The 22,744-nt window shown below is 33.9% G+C and overlaps 1 protein-coding gene across 1 annotated transcript in view; it reads right to left on the bottom strand.

Annotated features, from left to right (window-relative positions):
• Ret (protein kinase receptor Ret oncogene) overlaps window positions 1-18,766 on the bottom strand; it is a 66,191-nt gene extending 47,425 nt beyond the window's left edge. The window contains exons 1-2 of the mRNA XM_018509723.1: window positions 18,562-18,766; window positions 17,709-17,920 (exon numbers count right to left, since the gene is read on the bottom strand). Coding sequence (XP_018365225.1) covers window positions 17,709-17,784 — 76 coding nt within the window. The 5' untranslated portion in view covers window positions 17,785-17,920; window positions 18,562-18,766. The remainder of the gene's footprint in view (window positions 1-17,708; window positions 17,921-18,561) is intronic.
• Window positions 18,767-22,744: the final 3,978 nt, after the last annotated feature.

Below are 22,744 nucleotides of genomic sequence, written 5' to 3'. Positions count from 1 at the left end.
TATGCTCCGATTGGTTAAATTCCAATCCAATTTCAGTCTCAGGCTGCAGTCAAAGTCTCACTATAAACGTTTTGAAGCCTTTGAGGTGGTTGATTAATCATTTAGAAGAGAAAGAATTTTACAAATTGACCACAACAAAAAAGACGCTTTAAAACATTTGTAGCATCGCGTTGATCGTACCCTTCAATCTCTAGTTTGATCACGACTTTACAACGGTTGCAAAATTGTTTTTTTTTTCCTACTGAAGACAGCAATTGACGACAAATAACGTCGACTTGCTATTTGGAGAACTGAATTTGGCAGTAGGTCGTTTCGGGACATTAACCGCCAAGAGAATCTCTTTCCGCGCGGGGGGACATCATTGCCGCATAGCAGCGTGAAATTAGGCACACAGTGACGTCACACGGCACCGTAACGGCCGGTCAGTTCGCGACGGAGCGTTCCCGGAGTCGAGTTGAATTGCGAACGTTCCGCGTCCTCGCGTCCCCCTCGATCAAAATATCGTCTCGGACGGATTAAACGGAAATTATATGCAGGTCAGAAGTGTCGAATTCGGTGGCGGGCCGTTGTTTCGAGACATTAATCCATCCGCTGTCGTCCACTCGCACGCGGGATCGTGTTCTGGTCTTGGCACATCCATCGATATTTGAAAGCGGATCCTGTCGCTGGACTAATACGTATTTCGTGTTGATCGCTCGCAAGCTTCATCATCACGTCGAGAGACATCGATGGAAGCGTCGACAGATTGCTGCAACCGATTCGCTAAAGCAGGTAATGCATTATTCACCCGAGATATTGAGATATTTGCGTTACGGTCAGTGCATGCGTCCGCCATGACACTTTTTGAATCTTGACGGTTGAAAGGACGCGTGATAAATTGAGAATTTTCTGAACGGATCCGGATTACGTGCATGTCTAGTGTTGTGCTCCGAAATCTTGGACGAAGAAAGAATTAACCAATCGCATTAGTTATGTGATCGAACTGTTTAAGTGTGATTAATTGTTATGAAGGTACGTTTTTTAGACATGCGTGTTGTCTGAAGATCCACGGTCAATATTGTGTGACGTGCGTTTGCTCGAAGTGAGGATTCATGCCGGTATAATTGACGGGCTGATTCCGTATTTAGCTGCCGATCGCGATTAAATGAGACGCAACTCTCTAGAACTTTTAGGCCTCTATTCTGTAACTCTTAACGACAGTGTCAGTGTCGTTACATTGCTATTGCGCAGCTTTTTTTTTATCGTGTATAAAACTCAGGATTGGGAAAGTTATTTTATAAGTTATTTTATAAGTTACTTTTAAAATTACTTTATATGTGTTTCTTATAGAAATTGAAGCAAATAATAAAATATAATACAAAAAATAAAATACCCGAACCTATTATACTCAATTTCTACAATAAAAAGTAACTTATAAATAATTTGTAAAGTAACTTTCCCAACTCTGTGCGTATATCGATGTACTGTTGTTAAGAATTACAGAATAGAGGCCTTAGAATGAAATGTCATTCTAAAGAGTGAAATCTCATTCTTAAAGATTGAAAATTAAACCTCTTTTTAAACATTCTTTTTAAATTAAACACTCTTTTTAAAGATTATGGTTTAATTTTCACTCTTCAGAGTCAGATTACATTCCAAAGAATTTAGAGAGAGGCATACGATCCTATTTCGGATGGAAATCGAATGCAATTGATGGCAAAATTATATTGGTTTGAGTATCGCTTTATATTGAAATACGATAAATAATCGATCAGGAGTATCGGATAGAATGAGCATTCTGGCACATGGTCATTTGCGTAGTGAAACTTAGTATAATATTTGAGTATTAATGTAGTGAAGTATTTGTGTGTAATGATCAATTGTGGATTTTAGCAAGAAAAAACAAAGCAGCGAGATACAGGATGGAGCAGAGGAGAGGTCTAGCAGAGCAATGCAGTGGCGGTGCATCAACTGGTGAGTGAGTTTATTTATCGATGTAGGTTGCTCGGGAAATAATGGCTAACTATTATTTTTAGGAAAATAATAAAGAGGTGTATTATTTATGTACGTGGTTATATTATATAACTTAGAAGTATAATAAGATTATTAAGGAGAAATGAAAGTATAAAATAAAAATAGAGAGAGAGAGAGAGAGAGAGAGAGAGAGAACAAAAGTAATAATAAAATAATAAAGAGATATTATATTGTTTATATACGTGATTTAAAAGTATTATATTTTAGGAAAAATTAAAATGAAAAACAACATTGATAAAAATAAAATTATTTTATTCATAATAAATTAAAATATTGTAAGAAGTATTTAAAAAATATTTTAATTATATAGAATAAATCATTTAAAATATAAACATTTATAAATAACATAAAATCTTTGAAAAAATTATTATAAATAACATAAAATCTTTGAAAAAATTATGAGAAAGGATAAATATTTTTCAATATCTACAATAAAATTAATTTATGATATTGATATTTACTATTTAGCTGATAGAATAATGAAATGAGTCGATAGCTTAAAATTGGATAGATTAAATTCGATCATTATTTTCCGACTAATCTATATAGATATGAAATATTGATAATATTTGAGATTCGGTTAATTTGTATCTGTTTACACTCTCCTTTGAATTTATATATCTTGTATATTATAATTGTGCTAGATTTATTCATCTGAAGTGCAAATAGAAGTAGAAGCTCCCAGTTTAGTTCATATAGCTACGGATGTTACTAGTGCTGTTTTTGTGATTATTAAATCATAAAGCTGCGTCTCCCTTTATTTTATGCAATATATCTTTTCTCTAAATGCACGTGTATTTTGTACTTCAAATAAATTTCAGTATTTATCGTATTTTCAGGCACATTTTAAACAATCGTTCGTATTTTGCCATATATTTTAATAATATGTAAATTTAAAAATTGTAGGAAAAAATTTATTTTAAAAATATAGAATTTCTGTATTTTAAAAACAGAGAAAAAGTAGAAGAATACTGAAATATATTTTTCAATAAATGCAATCTGCGTTTTAGATATATCTTTACAGTGATATTTTTATATATTCTTTAACGTATATTTTAACGTAACGTTTCTACCTTCTGATCTTTAACGTCTCGACGTGCTTGCTCGAGATACGATGTAGGCGTCGAGAAACAAAACGTTGCTCATTCTCAGAATAGCAGATGGAAACAATCGATGTCGTTTGAATTTCTCGACACTCGTTAAAAGTCGTTAGTTCGTTGTGGCATTAAGACTAATCTCCCTGTATCCGCGGAATGACAAATTGTATCATAAATTCAGGGGAGACTATGGAAGGATAAATTAAGCGAATTTTATATTTAGTCCTATTGTATATTACTTCATCTTAAGTATCATGCAAATGCAATTGAATCTGAAGCAGGAAATAATTATCTTATTTAAATATTATATGTATAATTATAAGAAAATATAATCATATTTTTTTGTATAATACAATTGAACTGAATATACATAAAAATTATGCTATTTACATAAATATCGCGAAATTGCAAAACAGGAATATCTTATTTTTTTAAGAATTATTACAATTTTCTTCTTTTTGAAATTAACGAGTTAATTATAATTAAGATTATCTGAGAGATAAAATTTCTCTATTATTTCTTCTCTTCGGGTTGAGAGCCGCGACATTTCTCTCGTAGTTAGAACATTTGCGATGCCGAGATGCATTAATCTGTGGGAGAAAGCCGCCTGTAGGGATGCAGACTTTGCGTCCTAAAGTATCCTTTAACGTGGACAAGCGTATCGTTTCGGAGAATTTAGTTTGCGGGCTTGTCCTCTTCGTAGTTACATATATCGAGGTGGATGGATATGTGGCAGAGCGATGTTGACAGAACTCCGGGGGTAACGTATGCTCGCGACAGTTTTCTGTTTGCTCGAGCATATACGTTTCGCACGATAATGTCGCGGATGCGTTGCGAAAATGATACGGTCAACAACGACCATGTTAATTTCGTCAGCATCATGTCAACGCACCGAGTTTAGAACTCAATCTTCTTTAGACGAACGATAACTATCCATTAACAGTTTTACTTTTTTTCGGTACCGGATTTCAGGACTAATCGATGCGAAATATATTTTTGTGGGGGATGACAGAAATTTTCTAACAATATACACAGTGAGTGCAAAAAATATTCGTACAGAGAAAATATAAAAAAAAAACCTTTTTTGAAAGGTTAAACATTACCTAACGAGAAATGACTCATCAAATTGATGTTGAATCGATATCGATACGATACGATAATTTCGATACCAATTTGATGTCGATTCGTCTAATTGATAGTCATTTCTTGTTGGATAATTAACAATTTATATTCATTTTTTTATTATTTATGGTATATCATAAATAATAAAATAGACTATATGGTTCTCAAAATTATATATATCAAAAAGATGTGTATTAATTACAGAAAATATATCATCTTAAAAATAAGCGAAAATTAAAAATTATATTGTTTGAAGTGTTTGAACGCTCAAAAAATATTTGTATAGTTGAAAAAAATTAGTTTTCACAATCATAACAGAAGGAAGATAAATTAGAAGTCAAGAACAAAACAAAATTAGAGAAGTCAAGAAAATATGCGAAGCTCGTTTGTTTATGTTAGAACAGAATATATTCATTGTATAAAATGCTAATTAATATTTTGCAATTGCTAATTTTACAAATAAGGTATTTTTTTATAAAAAAAATTTCTTTGTACAAATACTTTTTGCTCTCACTGTATTTGTAAACAGTGTAAACTAAATTAATATCTTTTAAAACATGTTATAACATCTTGTAATTTTTAATTAACCGTCACAGTCTTTCTCTTTGTCTCTCTCTCTTTCTCATGACATACGTAATACGTATACACAGTTTTAATTATTTTTTGTTAAACGTTCCCAAACCTTTGCCCTTTCAACTCTATTCACGACTGAATCATAAATAGCAGCTTATCGATGCAATCAGAAATATAGTGTGTATCTGCGTCGACAATTGATATTTAGGGCGATTGGCTGATACCGGAACGGTCAACCATTACATATCAGAGATCAAAATCTGCGATATTTTTCCATTGTGCCCCGTTATCGCAATTTAATAATATAACGTAAAACATGTAATATTTTACCAGAGCACATTTTTCAATTAAAATTCTTGAACGCAAGCTAAAGTTGCAACGGAAAATTTTAAAAACCAAAGAAAAAAAAGATATAGACGGTTTTACATTAAAATAAATAATTCCAGACTTTACCATTATTATACCATATGCTGAGCTGAGTTTACGTAAGTTTCAACATTTCAACATTAAATATTCCACGCGTGGCCGTGTTTAAAAAAATCACGGCAGGCTTCATATTTATATCTGATTTCCTATTCCTTTTATTTCACCGAAATGCGACGAGAGTGCAATAGTTTCTGCATCCTCTGGCATTCGAAGGTGCGAACATTTTTGCTCGTTTCATGATTCATGTCTGCTCGTTCCCGCGAGGACGAGCATCCGTGTTTACAAATGAGATTAATTCTCGGCGGTTCCTCTCGTATTCGCGCTACGGGATTTATATCTCTTCGTCGCTAGTGGTGCGAGTCGATCTTCGATCGGACGTACGGTGCTGCTCTCGTCTCCGATATTACTTGCGTAAATATTAGAGAAATGCGAATTGTTTGCGTTATATATATACATGTATATATATAGCCGCAGCACTGACTATACATGCGGCTTATCGCGGATTCTTCCAGCACGCTAAATCCTTCCATTAAAAGGAACGAGATTTAACGCCTCAGAGATGTCCAAAACGGTCGCTATTGAGAACTTTTTCAGCATGCTGAGAATTCTTCTTTTGTAAAGAAAGAGATTTAACAGTTATATTGTGATTATTATATTCCTTCTGTTATGATTGTGAAAATTATTCCCGCCAGTAGAGAAATACATTTTAAAAAATAGCTCGAATTTTCTCTGTGTTGATCTTAAATTTATTTGAAATTAAATGAATTTCTTGACAAATTTATCAATATTGTGATAATACAATTATTATAATATTAGTTAACTGTTATCGAATTAATAATGTAACGGTAATTAAATTAATAAAGAGCCCAATTTTCATATTAAATTGATCTTGAATGGAGGGTCCACAATTAATTAATTTTGATCAATTTCAAATTGACAGCGTTATGACTATTTTATCATTATTGTTCTTGCTGTATTTTGTTCATATACTTGGCGGTAACCCAGATTGCGCGAAACTTTGTTCGCGGCGTGTATCAGGTCACCGAAGTGTTACCGCGTCTTTTTTAATCACCGTGCGTGTGTCAGCCGAGACACACGACTTGCACCTTGTTCTATAGTAGCGCGAAAATGGATGATTTCCGCTGGGAAAACCGCGCAATAAGAGTGATACAGGCAACAACAGTGAAACGCTGAGGAAGCCTTACGAAGAAGTTAATAGTCTATTATGAAGCACGCGACACAGCCGTGAACATTTGAGGCTTAAGCGGATTTAGCGTGGAAATTCTTGAAGATAGAGCAACAAGATACAGGGTGATCGAAACAAAATGTAATCCATGTTTTACAAAAGTTGGTTAAATATTATGATAAAAGAAGTATATCATTTCTGAGCTCTTTAATATCCTTAGTTCGAACTCCAATACTCATATAAGTAAAAGATTTAAAGTAACTATAAATTAATAAAATCTGTATTTAAGTACGATCTGCGTTTTGACTACCCCATATAGAAGCCTCAGGTGGAACATTGAGAGAATTCTGTTTGCCTCTTTAGTCCGCTCGGTATTTACATAAATGCCAGCGCGTGAAAAATACAGCTGCGCGAATACATTTTCACACTTCCTTGCATATCGTACTTTCCATTCCGTTGTTACAGGCCCGATTCATATCAGACTTTTAGATTGGGATGAATTTAAATTATTATTCATTGTCGTCGATCATCCTGCATATTTGAACAGTTAAAACGGGTTGCATTCGTCATAATCTATTACATTAGTCTACATAAGTGAAACATTACCTACATCAATGTTTAATTAATTGTATTTTATTATCTTTCGATTATTTAATATTCGTTATAATATAATAATATTCGCAGATACATAGCAATGGAAGAACCATTTCGTATTATCTGTCCACTATTTTCGTCCATTAATTATTGATATAAATGCCGCTTACATAGACTATTGATTGTCTGCAAAAACTCGATCGCTCGTCTCGCGGTGGTACATTCTCGTCGTGTCTTAACTTGTCAGCTTGTTTTACTATTCCTCGACGTTCCATTTAAAGTGGAAATGTCCAGCTAAAGGTTAGATGTTACGAGACAATAAAGGTTACTGCATTTTCTACCGATGATGTCTAGACAGTATACATTATACATATATCTTGCGATATCTGCAACCATTAGCAACGTTCATTCGTTTAATTCGAAATTCCGGGTCGAAAAATTTAAATACTCGAAGCTGTACGTGACTCGATTATTTCCCGTAACGAGAAAATATTTTACGGGAAAATATTTACTTGCTTCTTGATACATTTATCGTACCCACACCCGAACTTTTATCTTCTCGAGAGAAAGATAAATATATATTATCGTATCATGATATATAGGAAGCAGAAACGCGTCTTATATAAATTGTACGTAGAAAATGTGTCATATTGCAAATGTTATATATAAATAAATAATAAAAATTTTTTAATGCTGTACGGAGAAAATTTTATATTAAGTTTTAATACAATTTTTTAAATTACACTTTACTATGTCTTGCATTTTCGATGGACTCTCACAACATGATTGCGACTTAACTTTTACTATGGTAATGCTAATTTTTATCACATAAATAAAGTAATTATTTTATTAAGCCATATTCTAATATGAAAACAGTTAATTTTTACTATATATGGTACGCAAACAAAATTTGCTAGGTATATTTGATTTTATAATAAAAAATTTTTACTATGAAAAAGTGTAAAAATTACATTATTATATTATTGGTATAATTATATTATTGTTTTTAAAAAAATAACTATAGCATTTAAACTTATAATTTACATGAGTACCGCAGCTACTACCACATTATAGTAATTTTAAATATAAAATTTTTTCCGTGTGTAGTATGACATAATATGTATGAAGGATTAATAGAAAGTAATTGAAATTATCATATTTTCTATTTGCCAAATTGTAAATAAATATGATAAGGATGATACAGTGGCGTTAATAATAATATTATAAATTTAACATTTGACTTGGCACATGCGAAATTATCTTGCGTATTGTACGCAGTTAATTAGCTGACAAATGTCAGCGGTTGGTTGTCGCCAACGTGGTTAACGCATACCGCATGTGTCACACGTGCGTATTCGGTATGTGGGTTACAGGGTGTGGCGACAGCCACCCCTCTTGTGGGACCGACAGGATGAATTTTTACCTACATACGCACCTTTGACTTTTCGCGCGGGACAACGATAGTCAGATTAAATTACAACAGTGCGTTGTAACGGGTATTCGTGTCGAGGAGGCGAGTCTCGATTACATTATCACGCGGTGCCATTACATCGCGTTAATAATACCGCATTCATTATGAGCGGTGCGACGCAAACAATGCTCACTTGGAGTCACGTAATCGCCGTTATGGTACCGGACGTGTTTTCACAAAGCCGCCGTTATTTTCCGGAAAATGTTCTATTCGGTGCGCGGCTTCTGATAGCAGCTGCGTGTGTTAACGATCCCATAAAATGCTTTTAATTTTCACCGAGGCGATCGTATCGTTTTTTCACGATTACTCGAATGAGAACGATATCGTAAAGTTGTAGCGTGTCTGTAACGCGTGTTGAACGTTCACGATGCGTTCATGTCATGCCGCGATGTTCGACACAAAAGAACAAGTTGGCTATACGATAATTACTGTCGTCGAGAATATTGAGTTCAATCCCTTGATGCACTTTAGAGATCAAAGAAGTTCATATGAAAGTCACAGCGTGTAACTTCGTTATCGCAGATAAAATTTATGAGATATCGACTTACTGATGTTTCCTATTATTCTACATTTATCTGATTGTCCTGCACGAATAATATACATGCCTTACACGTTAGAGTTAAGTGGATAAATGAAGTAGTGCGATAATTACATTGATAATTTTAAATTAATATCCTTTCTAGTTATTATATTATACACATGCATGTTTGCTATTTTTATTATAATTATTAATTTTGTTATTTCCGATTCACAGTTGTAGCATGCGCAATTACTCCATCCTGTTGAATAGCAGAGCACTAAAGTCAGAAGTTTATTGTGTAATTAAGATATACAAGATTACCGCGTAACCGCCAAATTGTACGAGACATATATAACGATTGAACGTAAAGCTCGTTACTAGCGCTATTGTGTTGAATCTGTCTCCTGTCTTCGCTCGTTTCGCGAAGCTTTATTAAATTAATGAACGTGTTGTCTTTGTGTCACTGCGGCACTACGGGGTACATTAATATTCTTCGGATGTACGGTATGGCATGCTTTGAGAAACGAGGTGTTAGTGAAAGAGATAGAAATCGATATTCTAGTCGCTGCAACGCGAAGGATGTTTCAATTTTATAAGCACAGTATGTCATACACGAGAGATAAGCCTTCGCGATTAATGGATATACGTGGTCGCGGGTGGCACAATTTTATGTTTCGTGAAATGTCACGGTAAGGCCAAGGTGCGCGATGGAATCTTCTTCGGAACTCCTCGTGTTTTTAGCTGTTTTATACCGCGATCAATTTTACAAGTACTCGATGTCTTGTGTCTGCGGTTGTATGTACATACGATTAAAGTAGTTGTCGTTGTTCGATTCGAGGTACTGTTAAAAATATGATAATAATCCTGCAGAGTTTGATGCGAATTTGATGAGGAAAGATTAGAAATACGCGGAAAAGCATAGGATTGTTGAAGTTAAGGTCAGGCATTTGCATGTTACGAAACTTAATGGTTTTAGCTTTATTTTCTGTTCCTGTATGAAACACGTGCGTGTGTATATGTGTGCTTGCATAACGCAAGCAGGATATACTGATCGATATATATATCCGTATTGTGTGTGCAGCGATAATAATAGTCGTGAAACAATTATTTGGTTTACCTACATTTTTTAAATTATCAATTCTTTCTCTAATATTTTAACTCGAGTTATTTTTTAGCTCGTATTGTTAAATTATCTATTGAATTTGAAAATATAGTTTAAACATATAACAGGAATGTATAATATGTGATTTGTAAACAAATGATTTATAAATTTTACAAAATTAAAAAAAAATATTTTTAATGATTTTTATTTAATTTGCGTTTAAAATAGTATTATCTGCTTTAAATTTTTTATTTAAGATCTTGTTATTGTGTTCCTGTTGTTTTTTTAACCTACGTTTTCATAATGTGATGATATCGTTAAATTTTTTAATTTTTGATAAAATGGTAAACTTGTCCGACTTCGTTATCTGTCCAATTAAATCTTCACCAATCTTTTTTCTAAAAAAAAATGCGGTGATATCTCTGAGTAATTTTGAAACAGTAAAAGAGAAGATATAATATTATAAAAGATATTTCTGGAAATACGTTCGTGACGTGAATAATCCTAGCCTACTTTTGCTCGAAAGTGTAATTTGCCAGACGTTTTCTCAACATTTGTTTCGTAATAAAGTTACTAATTTGATTAAATGTCGCACACACATCGAAATTCTTATTTTTACTTAACGCATGATTAAATTACCACGTAGCATTTTCGCATTATTTAATGCGCGTTAGTTGTTTGCGTGGTTTGCAAAACACAATTCGTGAAAGTGACTGCGGAATGATCGTGTCCGTTAACAACACATGTACTTGATGTGTACTTTGTGGCAATTTATCTGCGATAATGGAGCATGTTAAAATACACTGAGTTTTGCGGAGAGAAAAGGTGCGATTTAGAACACTCCGTATATACTTGATACTTTGATGCACCTTCTTGTATAGGACCTGAATCCTTTCTGGCTGTTTCTGGCCATTAGCTCTTCACTGGGAGGGAACAGTTGTCAGACAATGATTCATAGAAAGCACTCGAGAACAGTTGAGACACTAAAATAACGTGTAGTTTCTAGGAAATTTCATACTTGCAGAATTGTTATTTACTTATTTCATTCATCTTTAAAAATGCAAGCGATCAATATAGGAAACATCCTACAAATCAAACTCGCTTCATGGAAATCGATCAAATTATAATTGAAAGTTGTAATTTAGGATTGGTTGAATTATGGTCTCGAGATATAATTTAGATCTGCAGAAATCGTATTAAAAGAGAGAAAGAACGTTGAATTGTAATAATTTTAAAAATTATGTCTTATTTTTCTGTAAGTTTTATTATTTTTCGTATAAATGTTTTAAGATTAAATCTAGAAATATCTTCAAATTCGAGTTTCAAAGTATCTTTTTACCTGTAGTTTCCATTAAGCAAACTTGATCGTAGCAATACCTTCTTACACCGACTAATGGCGGGTGCTGGAAATCGATTCTTACGTGCGCATAATGCACACGCGCCCTTTGATTAGGTTGCAACGAGGGTGAGGGCTGCTTTTAGGACTCGTCTTGATTAACGATTTCGATGCAGCACGCGATATTTGATTTTCCTATTTCAACTGTTTCCATAGTTGTGACGTGCATTAATTTCCGATTGTTATCAAAATTGTGAGGGAATTTGCAATTCGAAATTTCGATGTAGATATCAATAATATTACGTATAAAATAGCTTCTGTAAAAAACTACGTAAGAAATAGATTTTTTATTTTTATACATTTCATTCACTGAGAAAAATGGTCTGATTGGATTAAATATAGTAATTTTGATGGAAAATGGACGAATCAGAATTTCCTGGTTAAATCTACAAGAATAATTCTAATTGATATAATTATTCTGGTAAAAATAAGATGATTTTACCAGAAATATTGTATCAATCAGAATTCCGGTTATTTCAACTGGAATAAATTTAACGAGAAAATTCGTCCATTTTCAACTAGAAATCTTTTTCATTGTTAATTTGTTTTTTTACGAGTTTTACGTAAAAGCAGCTCATTATCTTACAGCTACGAGTCTAGTTAAATGGTGAAATAATCTTAACAAATTCTCGGAGATCCCACGCTTTAGAAAGTTAATTCGAGAGAGTAAAAACAGTTTTCCTTTTGAACCTGATATCTGGTTACTGTAATGCCACCGTGAAATGTATTACCGCGAACGGAGTCCGTAACTTTGTGGCGAGAAGACTCGTGCCAGACGTTTTGCACCGCTGCGTGTTCTGCCGCGTCATTAATAGGAAGTCTCGCCGGTCTCATTTACTATTCATGGTATAGGATGACTTGACGCGCAAACGTAAAGCATCGGTCTCGCAATATATATATATATATATAATAATAAACAATCAAATTTTTTTCATTACTCTCGAGTCATTCAATTACCTATTTTAGAAAATGGTTTATCGCTACATTCGGCACATTCGGTCGTTGAATTATTATTCATGCGGGAAACTATCATTAAGTACTTTAATTACCTCAAACATGTTACTGTAAATCATATTAAAATTATTTAAATAATAATAAATATTTATTTAATATACAGAGACAAATGATATCTCTTCCTATGGATTATTACAATTTATAACGCGCAATTTAATTTTAATTAACATTCCCGCTGATATTATTTTCTCAAAAAAAATGGCGGATATATTTTCCAAAATGACATTTAACGATTCACGCTTGCATTGCCTTGGACTCGACGTGTCGTTTTTATTCTACAATCGCCCACCGCCACATGTGATAGCGTTCATTAATTACTCGCATAAATACCGACGCGTAGGCGTCGTTTGCGTCGGATTAACATTCATACGCGACGCTTTATCGTCGACACTACATGGTTTCGATTATCGATCCTAGATCAACTTAGTAGCGATACGACATTGCGGATACTATAGTTCGTCCCACAAATAAAAGAGCATTATTGCGGCGAGGTGATAAACGTTGGGCGTGAATGACGCGCGCGCTTCGAAAGGTTTCACGTCGTGCGCGACGATTTGTACTTATCGAACTTTCACGCGGGGCTTTATCGATAGTATCATGAAGGGTCCCTTTCAGGATCCCGTCAACAGTGAACGCTATTGTGTGACGGGACCGTGTGGCTACAACGATCTAGCGTTCTAGTTTCGGTGCGAATATCGCGTGTGTCACGTTACTTGAAAATTCGGAGAAACCCAGGGACGTTGAAGAATGTCGCATGAAATTACGCTGGTCTTCTATTTTTTACCAAAAGACGTGCGAAATGCTAATATCTCCTTTCACGAACACGACACGTTATCCCTTCGCGATAACTTATCTCAACCAAACTTTGCTGTGCCTATCTTTTTGCGTCGGAAACTGTATACTTATCCGCTTGTCCATATTTCGTGGCCCCCGTATCGTATCGTGCTAAGGTTTTATATTTCTCACTACGTCGAGTGCTACATATTTTACAGTTTTCTCGTAGCAGTTCACTCGTTACTTCAGCGTTCCGTTACTTCGCCTCACTGCTTGGCGTTAAAAATTGCACACCTCTTCACCTATGTATCTTGCAGAACATCATTAGCCTTCGCACATTTAGCTTCCTGTCGTCCAGCGCATTTCGATCGCGTGTGTTCGCGTTGCTAAATTACACGTTCGCATGAGCCTTGCTAATCTTATAATTAATTTCCTAAAATGACGTGGTGTCTCGTCGAGAATTCTGACTCGTCGTCTCGTAACTTTCATTACTTTTGGACATCTGTTATATATCTTGGACAAAAATAATGGCGATCGTCGGTTAAAAGGAGCGACTATAGTTTCGCGATGATGACCTCGATGGCGACCGCGGAAACGCAGCCAAGGTTGCGGCTTGCCATTGAATGGCACATTCAATGTCAATGAAGCTCACGACGCGACTTTCTTCGGCGAAATCGATGCCGAATTTCGCTGCCCGACCGGACGGTGAACGCGATAGCGTGACGCGAGCAATAAACCGGCGCAGCCTTGCCATGCCAGAGTTCTGCACAGCGTCGTGGGCTGTGTGGGGTGGGACCAACCCCGTCGCGTTTACCCTCGTCGTATCCTCCTCCCTCTACGTTAATGCGTATAACGTCAGGGGCCAGGACAAGAAAAGAAGCAAAAAGCCGCATCTGCGGGAAACCGTCGATACCAAATATTATTAGATACCCTTGATATAGTGCGATAGTATCTGCATCTACGTAGGTTTGATATCTCGAAAATTGAATTTGATTAAAAAAAAAAAAGATTTTCTTTCAACTTGCGTTGCGTGCAATCGAGTTTTTATTGCCGTACTTTTATTGTTTACGTACAATGCAGTTAATGAACAATGGGAAAATGTTTAATCAAATAGTGTTTGCATCTACGCAGGTTTAATATCTCAAAAATTGAATTTGATTTAAAAAAAAGAATTTTTTTTCAACTTGCGTTGCGTGCAATCGAGCTTTTTTATTGCCGTACTTTTATTGTTTACGTACAATGCAGTTAATGAACAATGGGAAAATGTTTAATTACTTTGAACTTTAAACTATGACGTCAGTTGCCCGGACAGTATTTGCGATTGTAAAGGTTCGTGATTTTTGAGACATGTATATTAGAGCCCTTTCCATATTTATTGCAAATTTTATTATTTTAATGAAGATATAATTTTCAAAAATAATAGAAAATTAAAAAAGTTAGTAAAACTATTTAATCCTTATTTTTAAAAATCTCGTATTTAAATACAAATCCCATTTAAAAAAAAATTTTTTTAAATACTTGATGTTTTTCTAGAGATCCAAGATATGTGTTACAAGGAAATATGAAGATGCGTCGTTTATTTGATTTATTTGATTTATTTTTGGAATTAAGCCAAGGCTACGTTCGAAAAATTATTGTTCTTTAAAGATTATAATTGTGATAGGTCGTACCGAGAACTGCCACACTGCTCGATCTTGTCACGCATGAAGTATCGGTCTGAATTGTTGGCAAAAAATACGGTCGTATGCGAAAGGTCTGTATCGATTCTCGCAGTTCATCGGAGTTATGCACGTGAGAATACGTGGTTGGCACGCGACACCGCACGATCGTTGCATGATGAAACGCTAATGTCAACTTTTGCGTAGTATTGTTACGAAATCATTCAAAAAGGTACGCTGTTCGTGACTTTTGCCCTGGTGTCCTGAAGCTCAATCTAAAATCGCCGCCGGCACTTCAACAAGCTTTGTAAAGTGGTACTCTCTTTTATATCAAACATTAAACGAAAGAAATGACAGAAAGAGATTTTTATAATGCTGCCTTTGATGTCATTACGAAAAAGAAATATTTAGACATATCCCATTAATGGCATAATGCTAGTATTAATCTACAGGACGGGAAAGCCAGTTAATGATGCTGGAATAATTTTATATTCTGAAGCAAGGAATACAGTAAAATAATGAATTATAACAAATTTTATTTTAAAAAAGTTGTAAGATTTAAAAAATAAACCTTTATTCTCTAAAGATTAATGAAATAATTAGCAATTTATATGTGTAAATAATTTATAATCACATAGAAGAATTATTTTATCGTAATATACTTTGAAGTCTTTTATATCAATACTATACAAAAATGCATAAAAACTCTGAACTAATACACAATTAATATTTAATTTAATTCATTAAATTAAATTTTGTAGTTTTTTTGTAAAAAAGAAAATTTCTTATTTTTTAGCTAGTTCTTGTTTTCTAAGACTCGAACAGTTTCGTAGTTTCAGATATCGTGCCTCATGTGACTTATAGCACTTGAAGGGCGAAACGACCCTGCACCTGGAGCTGCGTTCTGCGAACGCGTTATCGTCAGCCCCTATCAATGCACCCTTGCCCGAGACCCTTTTTCGCGCTCGTGCGGCTCTGTACGCGAAATCGATAGTCCCGCAGGCGTGCGTGAGAAGTCGAGCAAAGACCGACGGACGGGGCATGTCTGTAACTTTGGCGTTTATGAGCGCCTACCGCCTCCTGCGCGTTAACGAAACTCGCATTGTCTCGTGACATGCTGCGCTTCCTAGGAATTACATACAATGTTATATATCCCGTAAAGCGTACGGCGTAAGAATTGAATTAGAGCAAAGCCGCTTGGAGAGATCTGTTCCCGGTGTTGTGAAGAGGTGCAATTTAACGGCGACTTGTTAAGCTTACAACTAAATGCGAGCTTGGGTTTGCGCATCGCTGAAAATGTCAGTGTAATATTATCTCCTTGTATAGTTTATGCTTTGTAATTACAATATTATAACTATCGCATCACGTGGTATCGCAATATTATAACTATCACATTACGCGGTATCGCAATTTTATATTATTATAATTACAATTTGCAACGGTAACATTATAATTACAATGTTATCGGATTGTTATGAAGTCACAATGGGGTTGCGGAAAAAACCTTTCGCTTCCACTGACGTTTACCAACGGCATAAGCCGGGAATAATTGGATGAGTGCGGCAGCATTGATGCATTAGGAAAACGTGGCGCATCTGCCACACGGAAAATTATACTCCTAGTGCAAAGGTTAATCCTACACCCTTAATTCCCGCCCTCCAATTAGGGATTGATCTAATATAGAATGATCTTAGGTCAACTTAGTTGTCATCTAAAGCTTCTCTTTATACAACATAATTGCCATTAACCCCTCAAAATTCTCATTATTGATGATATTATTCTGAAACCGCGATTATTATTCAGAGATTGTTTATCTGTGAAATTAAAATTGTTATTTATACCTAAATTAATTTTCTCATGTTTTCTCGCGTTTATTGTGAAACATTGGTCGATGGAATGTCGGATGTTATTATAAAAGAATTCATAACGCGGAAAGTTGTGGTATATCCGTTAACATTTATTAGCTTTGGTATATCCGTTAATATTGGCTGTATTATATCTAACGAGATTCGATAACGGCGCGTCTGCTTATTATTTTTGATGCGTCAGCCGTTTCATCCAACAAATATTGCGTGACAGCATTTCGGCATAGGATTGCAAATAAGATATTGACAATTTAGCATACAATGGCGACGCGAGTTAATTAATTAATCATGGATCTGGTGCGACTTAAAGATTCGGTTCCAACATCGTATAAAAGATCGTTTGTATTCTATCGTTTGTTATTGTTGTTTAAAAAATTATATTATTACGCTACGTTACAGTATCTAGCTAGAAAAGATATCAATGAATACAAGGCGGTCAACAGTCTGGTCAACATTTTCATTACATTAGATTTATTGGTTATGATATTAAACCATAAATTACGAATGTATTTTATACTATTTTTGATGCTTTCATAAATTGCACACGAAAATGATTTTTCGAAAACTTTGTTATCTTTGATGATATGTATAATGCCAATATGAGCCAACACAAGCTATTAGTATTTGTTATCTTTTGTTATTTGATCAATTATAAATTGTTTTTCAAACAAAAGGTTCTCTAAAATCGATAAATAATTATTAAAGGCCACGTGGTTAAAATTAAAAGACTTTCGCATGGATATAAAATAATCTTAAAGCTTTCTTGCATTGTGATTTGAACTTATCACGGCGAATGCAAAATTACTTCAATTTGTCAAAATGAAAAATGATATGTTTGCGTTATAAGACGCACAGATGAAATCTATCTTAAAGTTTACAAAATTCTTTTGGACGTACCTGAGACCACTGATATCCTTATCACCATCAAGGAGGACAACAGCAAAGTCACGAACTGCAATCCAGGTCTCTGCATGATGGATGACACACGTCTGTCGTTCGATCAATTGCAAAAGATCACTTTGACATCGTAGTCACTACGACTTGAGTTGCACTGATTCGGCGAAGTTATTCTCTCGCCAAAATGCACCGCGTTTGTTACATCCGTCTTCCTGTCAAGTAAAAGAATATTAAATTATAGTTGACGAACGAAGTATGACTCGTATTAAATAATTGTTTCGTTGCGAAATATAATACAGAAATTCGCGAAAAAGAATTGCTGGGATTGATTTTTGCAAAGATCGAGTGAAACTTTTTCTGCGCTTTGACGCAAAGCTGCCCCGCCAAGCAATGTCAATATTTTTGGAGATAATAATGGCGGTCGTTTTGGAAATAAAAGAGACTACATAAATCCGTATACGATTTCAAGCGCTATTGTAGATGTATAAATCGTGGATTAAAGAGAAAATAAAGCGTTATTGCTTTGTAACGTAAAAACTTATTATACATCACGTATGTCTCAAATCTCGTAACACTGTCGATTATTTTGGTTCCATTTTAAATTAATGTACTTTGCACAATATAAAGTTTCTATTTATTTATTTATAAATAAATAAATACTTGTATCTTTACTCTAAGTGACCGGTACTATCAGAGCTCAAAATAAATTTCTTTATGATATATCCTGTAAATATATTTGGTTTTGCGCGTTTGTAAAAATGGACGCTATCACAATGTTTTTTGTGTCAAAGTCAAAGGAAAAGTGTTAACGATGCCATTAATAAAAACAATGTCGATCATTAAGCAATCATACCTTCTCGCGAAGCCCGCTATACTTCCGGCCGTGGCCGTGTGACAATCGGAGCAATACGAAGCGGCACCGATCTCGGAAGATTGAGATGATTTTTTACTGCGTCAAATCGGTTTCTCATTTTTCGATATCGCGTTTTGACGGTTTTCGTTGGAGACGTAAATATTGTAGGGAAAAGAGGCGGTATCCAGACGTCGCGACGTTACGGCGTTGCGGCCAATACTAAAACGACGTCGGGCCCCCCGCCGTTATCAGACACAATTTTCCACGCGTGCGCACGCGCCCCCGAAGAACCCAGAGGGCTGCTGAAGCGGTGCGGAGTGACGTGGGGCGACAATGCCGAGGGAATCCCCTATGGCCGCACTGGGAATAGGTGCGACTCTTTTGCACGTCGTTCACAGGTTCAGGACTACACTCGTATTTCGATTATTACCACCTCGGTACGCAGTAACGATTCAAAGGACGGCGATTTTACGAAGTGCAAGTGCATTTGAGTAGCTTTGATTTGAAACAGAAATAGTTTTATCTGTAGCGAAAACATTTTAATAAATTAAAAAATTTTGGTGATCGAATATAAACAAAATTAAATAAGATTTGAAATAAAAAATTTATTAAATTTATTAAATAAAAATTTATTAAATAATTAATTAATAAAATTTTCTAAGCAATATTTTTAAGAAACAATTTTATGAAATAATGAACGATTTTATGTAACGATAACAGTATGAAAAACGTACTAAAAATAATTAAATTTTTTATATTAATAAACGTCTAAATAAAATACTCGTATATATTTTTAGATAAAGAAGTTTATAGCACAAACAATAATTTAAGTTGAATTTATATACGTGAAGGCAAGAATACACGTAGAAAGGTATCTTAGGTACACATTTATTATCTTATAAATTATGAATCATTCATATTTAATTATTTGTATAAAAAGCGTAAAATATTAGATTATTATAAATTTAGATGTTAAAGCCCGCATTCAGAATGAGTTTTTACAATGTTAGCGCATATTTAACTTTTTGTTCATATTACTGTAGAATTCCAGACATAAAAGCGTGTATATTTATCGATAAAAGCGCGTTCTGAATATGATATATTATTTATGATCTTATAAAAATATCTAAAGTTAAATATTTATATTTACTTTATCTTTTTTTAAATACGTTATATTATTAATTCATGATAGTTATTATACATGACAGTTAGTCTTTCTTCTAATCTTCGGTTAGAACATTGATTTGGCGATTTCTCTGCTTTCTACTTGCTTCCCGTAAACAGGAGGGTTTGTGGAATTGTAGATGTTATAGTGCTCCTTTAATGTCTAGCATACAGTTAGGGGAATGTCGCCGTGTTTCTCCCTTATTTTTCTTAGGACGAGCTTAGCCGAGTGACATGCGTTTGATTTAGAGCACGACGCCGACGTTTTTTCAGTCTCACGTACGTTTCATTCGCGATAGAGGAGGCGTCTTTATGATTTAGCGACTTTCTTGTCGACGAATACATTAACTAAATGCTTCTTCTTGCTCAGTATCGTCTTCATATTTTTAAGGATCCCTTGGATATGAAAATAATTCTAGTAATTATATGAGTTATTAATGGTATAAGTTATTATTGTTCCTTTTATTATATTAAAACAACTATTTTATTTTAAAAACTTAGTTATTTAAAGTTTTATTTTTAAATATTTAAGAAAACAATAAGTAATGAGATTACGGCAAAGTAAACAAATTAAAAAAAATAAAATTATAATTCAAATATTTTCTCTAATATTATTGGTTTTGAAAGAGCTTGAAGAAAATTCCTTTATATCGTTTGTGATTGATGCTGGGGGATACTTCTTTCTTATTTTTGTATGCTCAAGACGTCACTGCAGTTTCTTCCGCGTGTTTTAGCGAAAATTGCTTGTTCGCGAAGTTCACAAAAAGTTAAATCGATCGGAGCATCAGAAACAAATGTCCAGCATATGATTTACGGTTTACGCAACAAAGTCGTCGCTGACCTTTGAATGATACATTTTGCTTTGCATTCACGATACGCATCTTGTTATTAATACTCACAAATCAAAACTATGAATAAAGGCGATTTATTAATGTATTTTATTTTTAATTCTTAAAAAAAATAAGATTGATATTTTTCTTATAAAATTTGATTGACGCAATGTTGGAAAATTTTTGGAGAAAAATTGTATCTTGGTAATTTTTATTAATTTATTGATCCAATCTAATTGTTATTATTATCGCACATTTTATGTAACATTGTATATAGTTTAATTTAACGAACTATAAAAATGACAGTATACATTAAAAATAAATAATATTACATATTTAAGCTGTGCAGAAGTCACGTACTTTTTTCTAAATTAAACATTTTTTACAATTCGTTTTATTATTTAGAAAAAGTTTTGTGCTTCTCTTTCAATTCTAAAATCGTTAATAAAAATATTTTTGTTTATAGAAATAATATTATTCTATTTAATTTAATTTAATTTAATGTAATTTAATTTAATTTTTAGTATTTGTGAATTGACACACACACACACACACACACACACACACAAATATATATATTGATTAACAAATTCTCCGTACATTAAATGTAGTCGTGTCCTGCAGGGAAAAGTGATGTAGTTGATTGGCTCTATATTCAACGCTATTCTTGTTATTAGAACAGAATAGTCAATAACACAAAAATGTTAATTTTAACATTTTTGCATGCCTCAGAATGTCCATTACACGTCTTTAAGTTAAAATGTTTAATTAAATTTTTTCTCATTTTTTGTTATGTCAAGATTCAGAAATTTTAGTGTGTTTAAGTCGAGCAGTTGATTCTAAGAATTATTTGCTTTCTTGATCCATTATATGCAATATTTCAGAAGTTACGTCCAGCATCCATATAATCGCATAGCACAACACTCGTTTATTAATCAATATAGCGATCATAACATTTTATTTGTCGTGACATCGATGAGAGCGCGAACGATATAACGGATACTGGGTACATTATCGCACTTCTATCTTCCCACAAGTGGGACGCTGACGATCACATCGTGAAATTTTTATCTGTATGCACGCTGCAGTAAAGATAAAATTCACCCCGTGAAACAGTCGCGTAGATTGTAGCTTGGTAACGTTGTTTGCCATCTGGTATTACGGCTGGTCAAGTCACAAACTTTCGATTCTCGTCATATCTCCCAGACTTCCAATTTCACTCGAGATAGGACTTATCGAAAATATAATTTACTAGAGAGTATTAAACGATTAGATTTTCCATCATTTTAAAGTTTTGATAAGTTCGCAAAAAATAACAATTTTATTTCACTATTTGTAATTTTTTTTTTCAGTATTTATAAATTAATTTAATTTTTAGTATTTGTGAATTGACAAAAATATATATATTGATTAACAAATTCTCCGTACATTAAATAGTCATGTCCTGCAAGGAAAAGTGATGTAGCTGATTGGCTCCATATTCAACGCTACCTTTGTTAGAACAGAATAGTCAAGAGATTAGAGTCCCCATCTCGCGTAATCCGCACATTTTCATATGATTCTTGCCACGTGTTTGTTTTGTATGATTGCATTGCAGCATGATATATGCCTTTTAATAACAAATTTTTTTTATCTACTGAAAGACTACATCATTCTTTTTGTAAAATACAAAAAATGTTTGTGAAAAATAACTCAATTATTTTCGCAATATAACCATAATAGATGAAATATAAATTTTACTAAAATTGTTTACGTCATCTTGGATTACGCGTATCGAAGAGTTTATATATTCCAAGTACTTGAGCTCGAAGGAATCCTACGTTCGAGAGACATGTTTCGAGTAAGAAAATGGAGTGCCCCTTGCATCGCAGTAATGGCCAGCCTGGAATAGCGCGCGCGAGGGGTGCATTTCAATTGATCCACCGTTATCGCGAGGAGGGTTCGTTGACCAACATTATCGTATATAACGAAGCACACGCGAAGCCTCGGTGTGCGCTTGCTTGGAATGTCCTTGAAGAGCAATCGCTTTTCCATTAAGGTCACCAACGTTATTTCTCCCTTCTACTATGCTTGATTATAATTAATTAATACAATTAAAAGGAATTAATAAGTTTACCTGATTAGTTTTAATCTTTGAGTTTTAAATCTTATCTGTGAGCGAAAATAATATATATATATATATATATATA

Source organism: Trachymyrmex cornetzi, unplaced genomic scaffold (genome assembly GCF_001594075.2).
Source record: "Trachymyrmex cornetzi isolate Tcor2-1 unplaced genomic scaffold, Tcor1.1 scaffold313, whole genome shotgun sequence".
Lineage (NCBI taxonomy): Eukaryota > Metazoa > Arthropoda > Insecta > Hymenoptera > Formicidae > Trachymyrmex > Trachymyrmex cornetzi.
The sequence above is the reverse complement of the archived record's forward strand: the minus strand, read 5'-3'. Positions and strand labels throughout refer to the sequence as shown.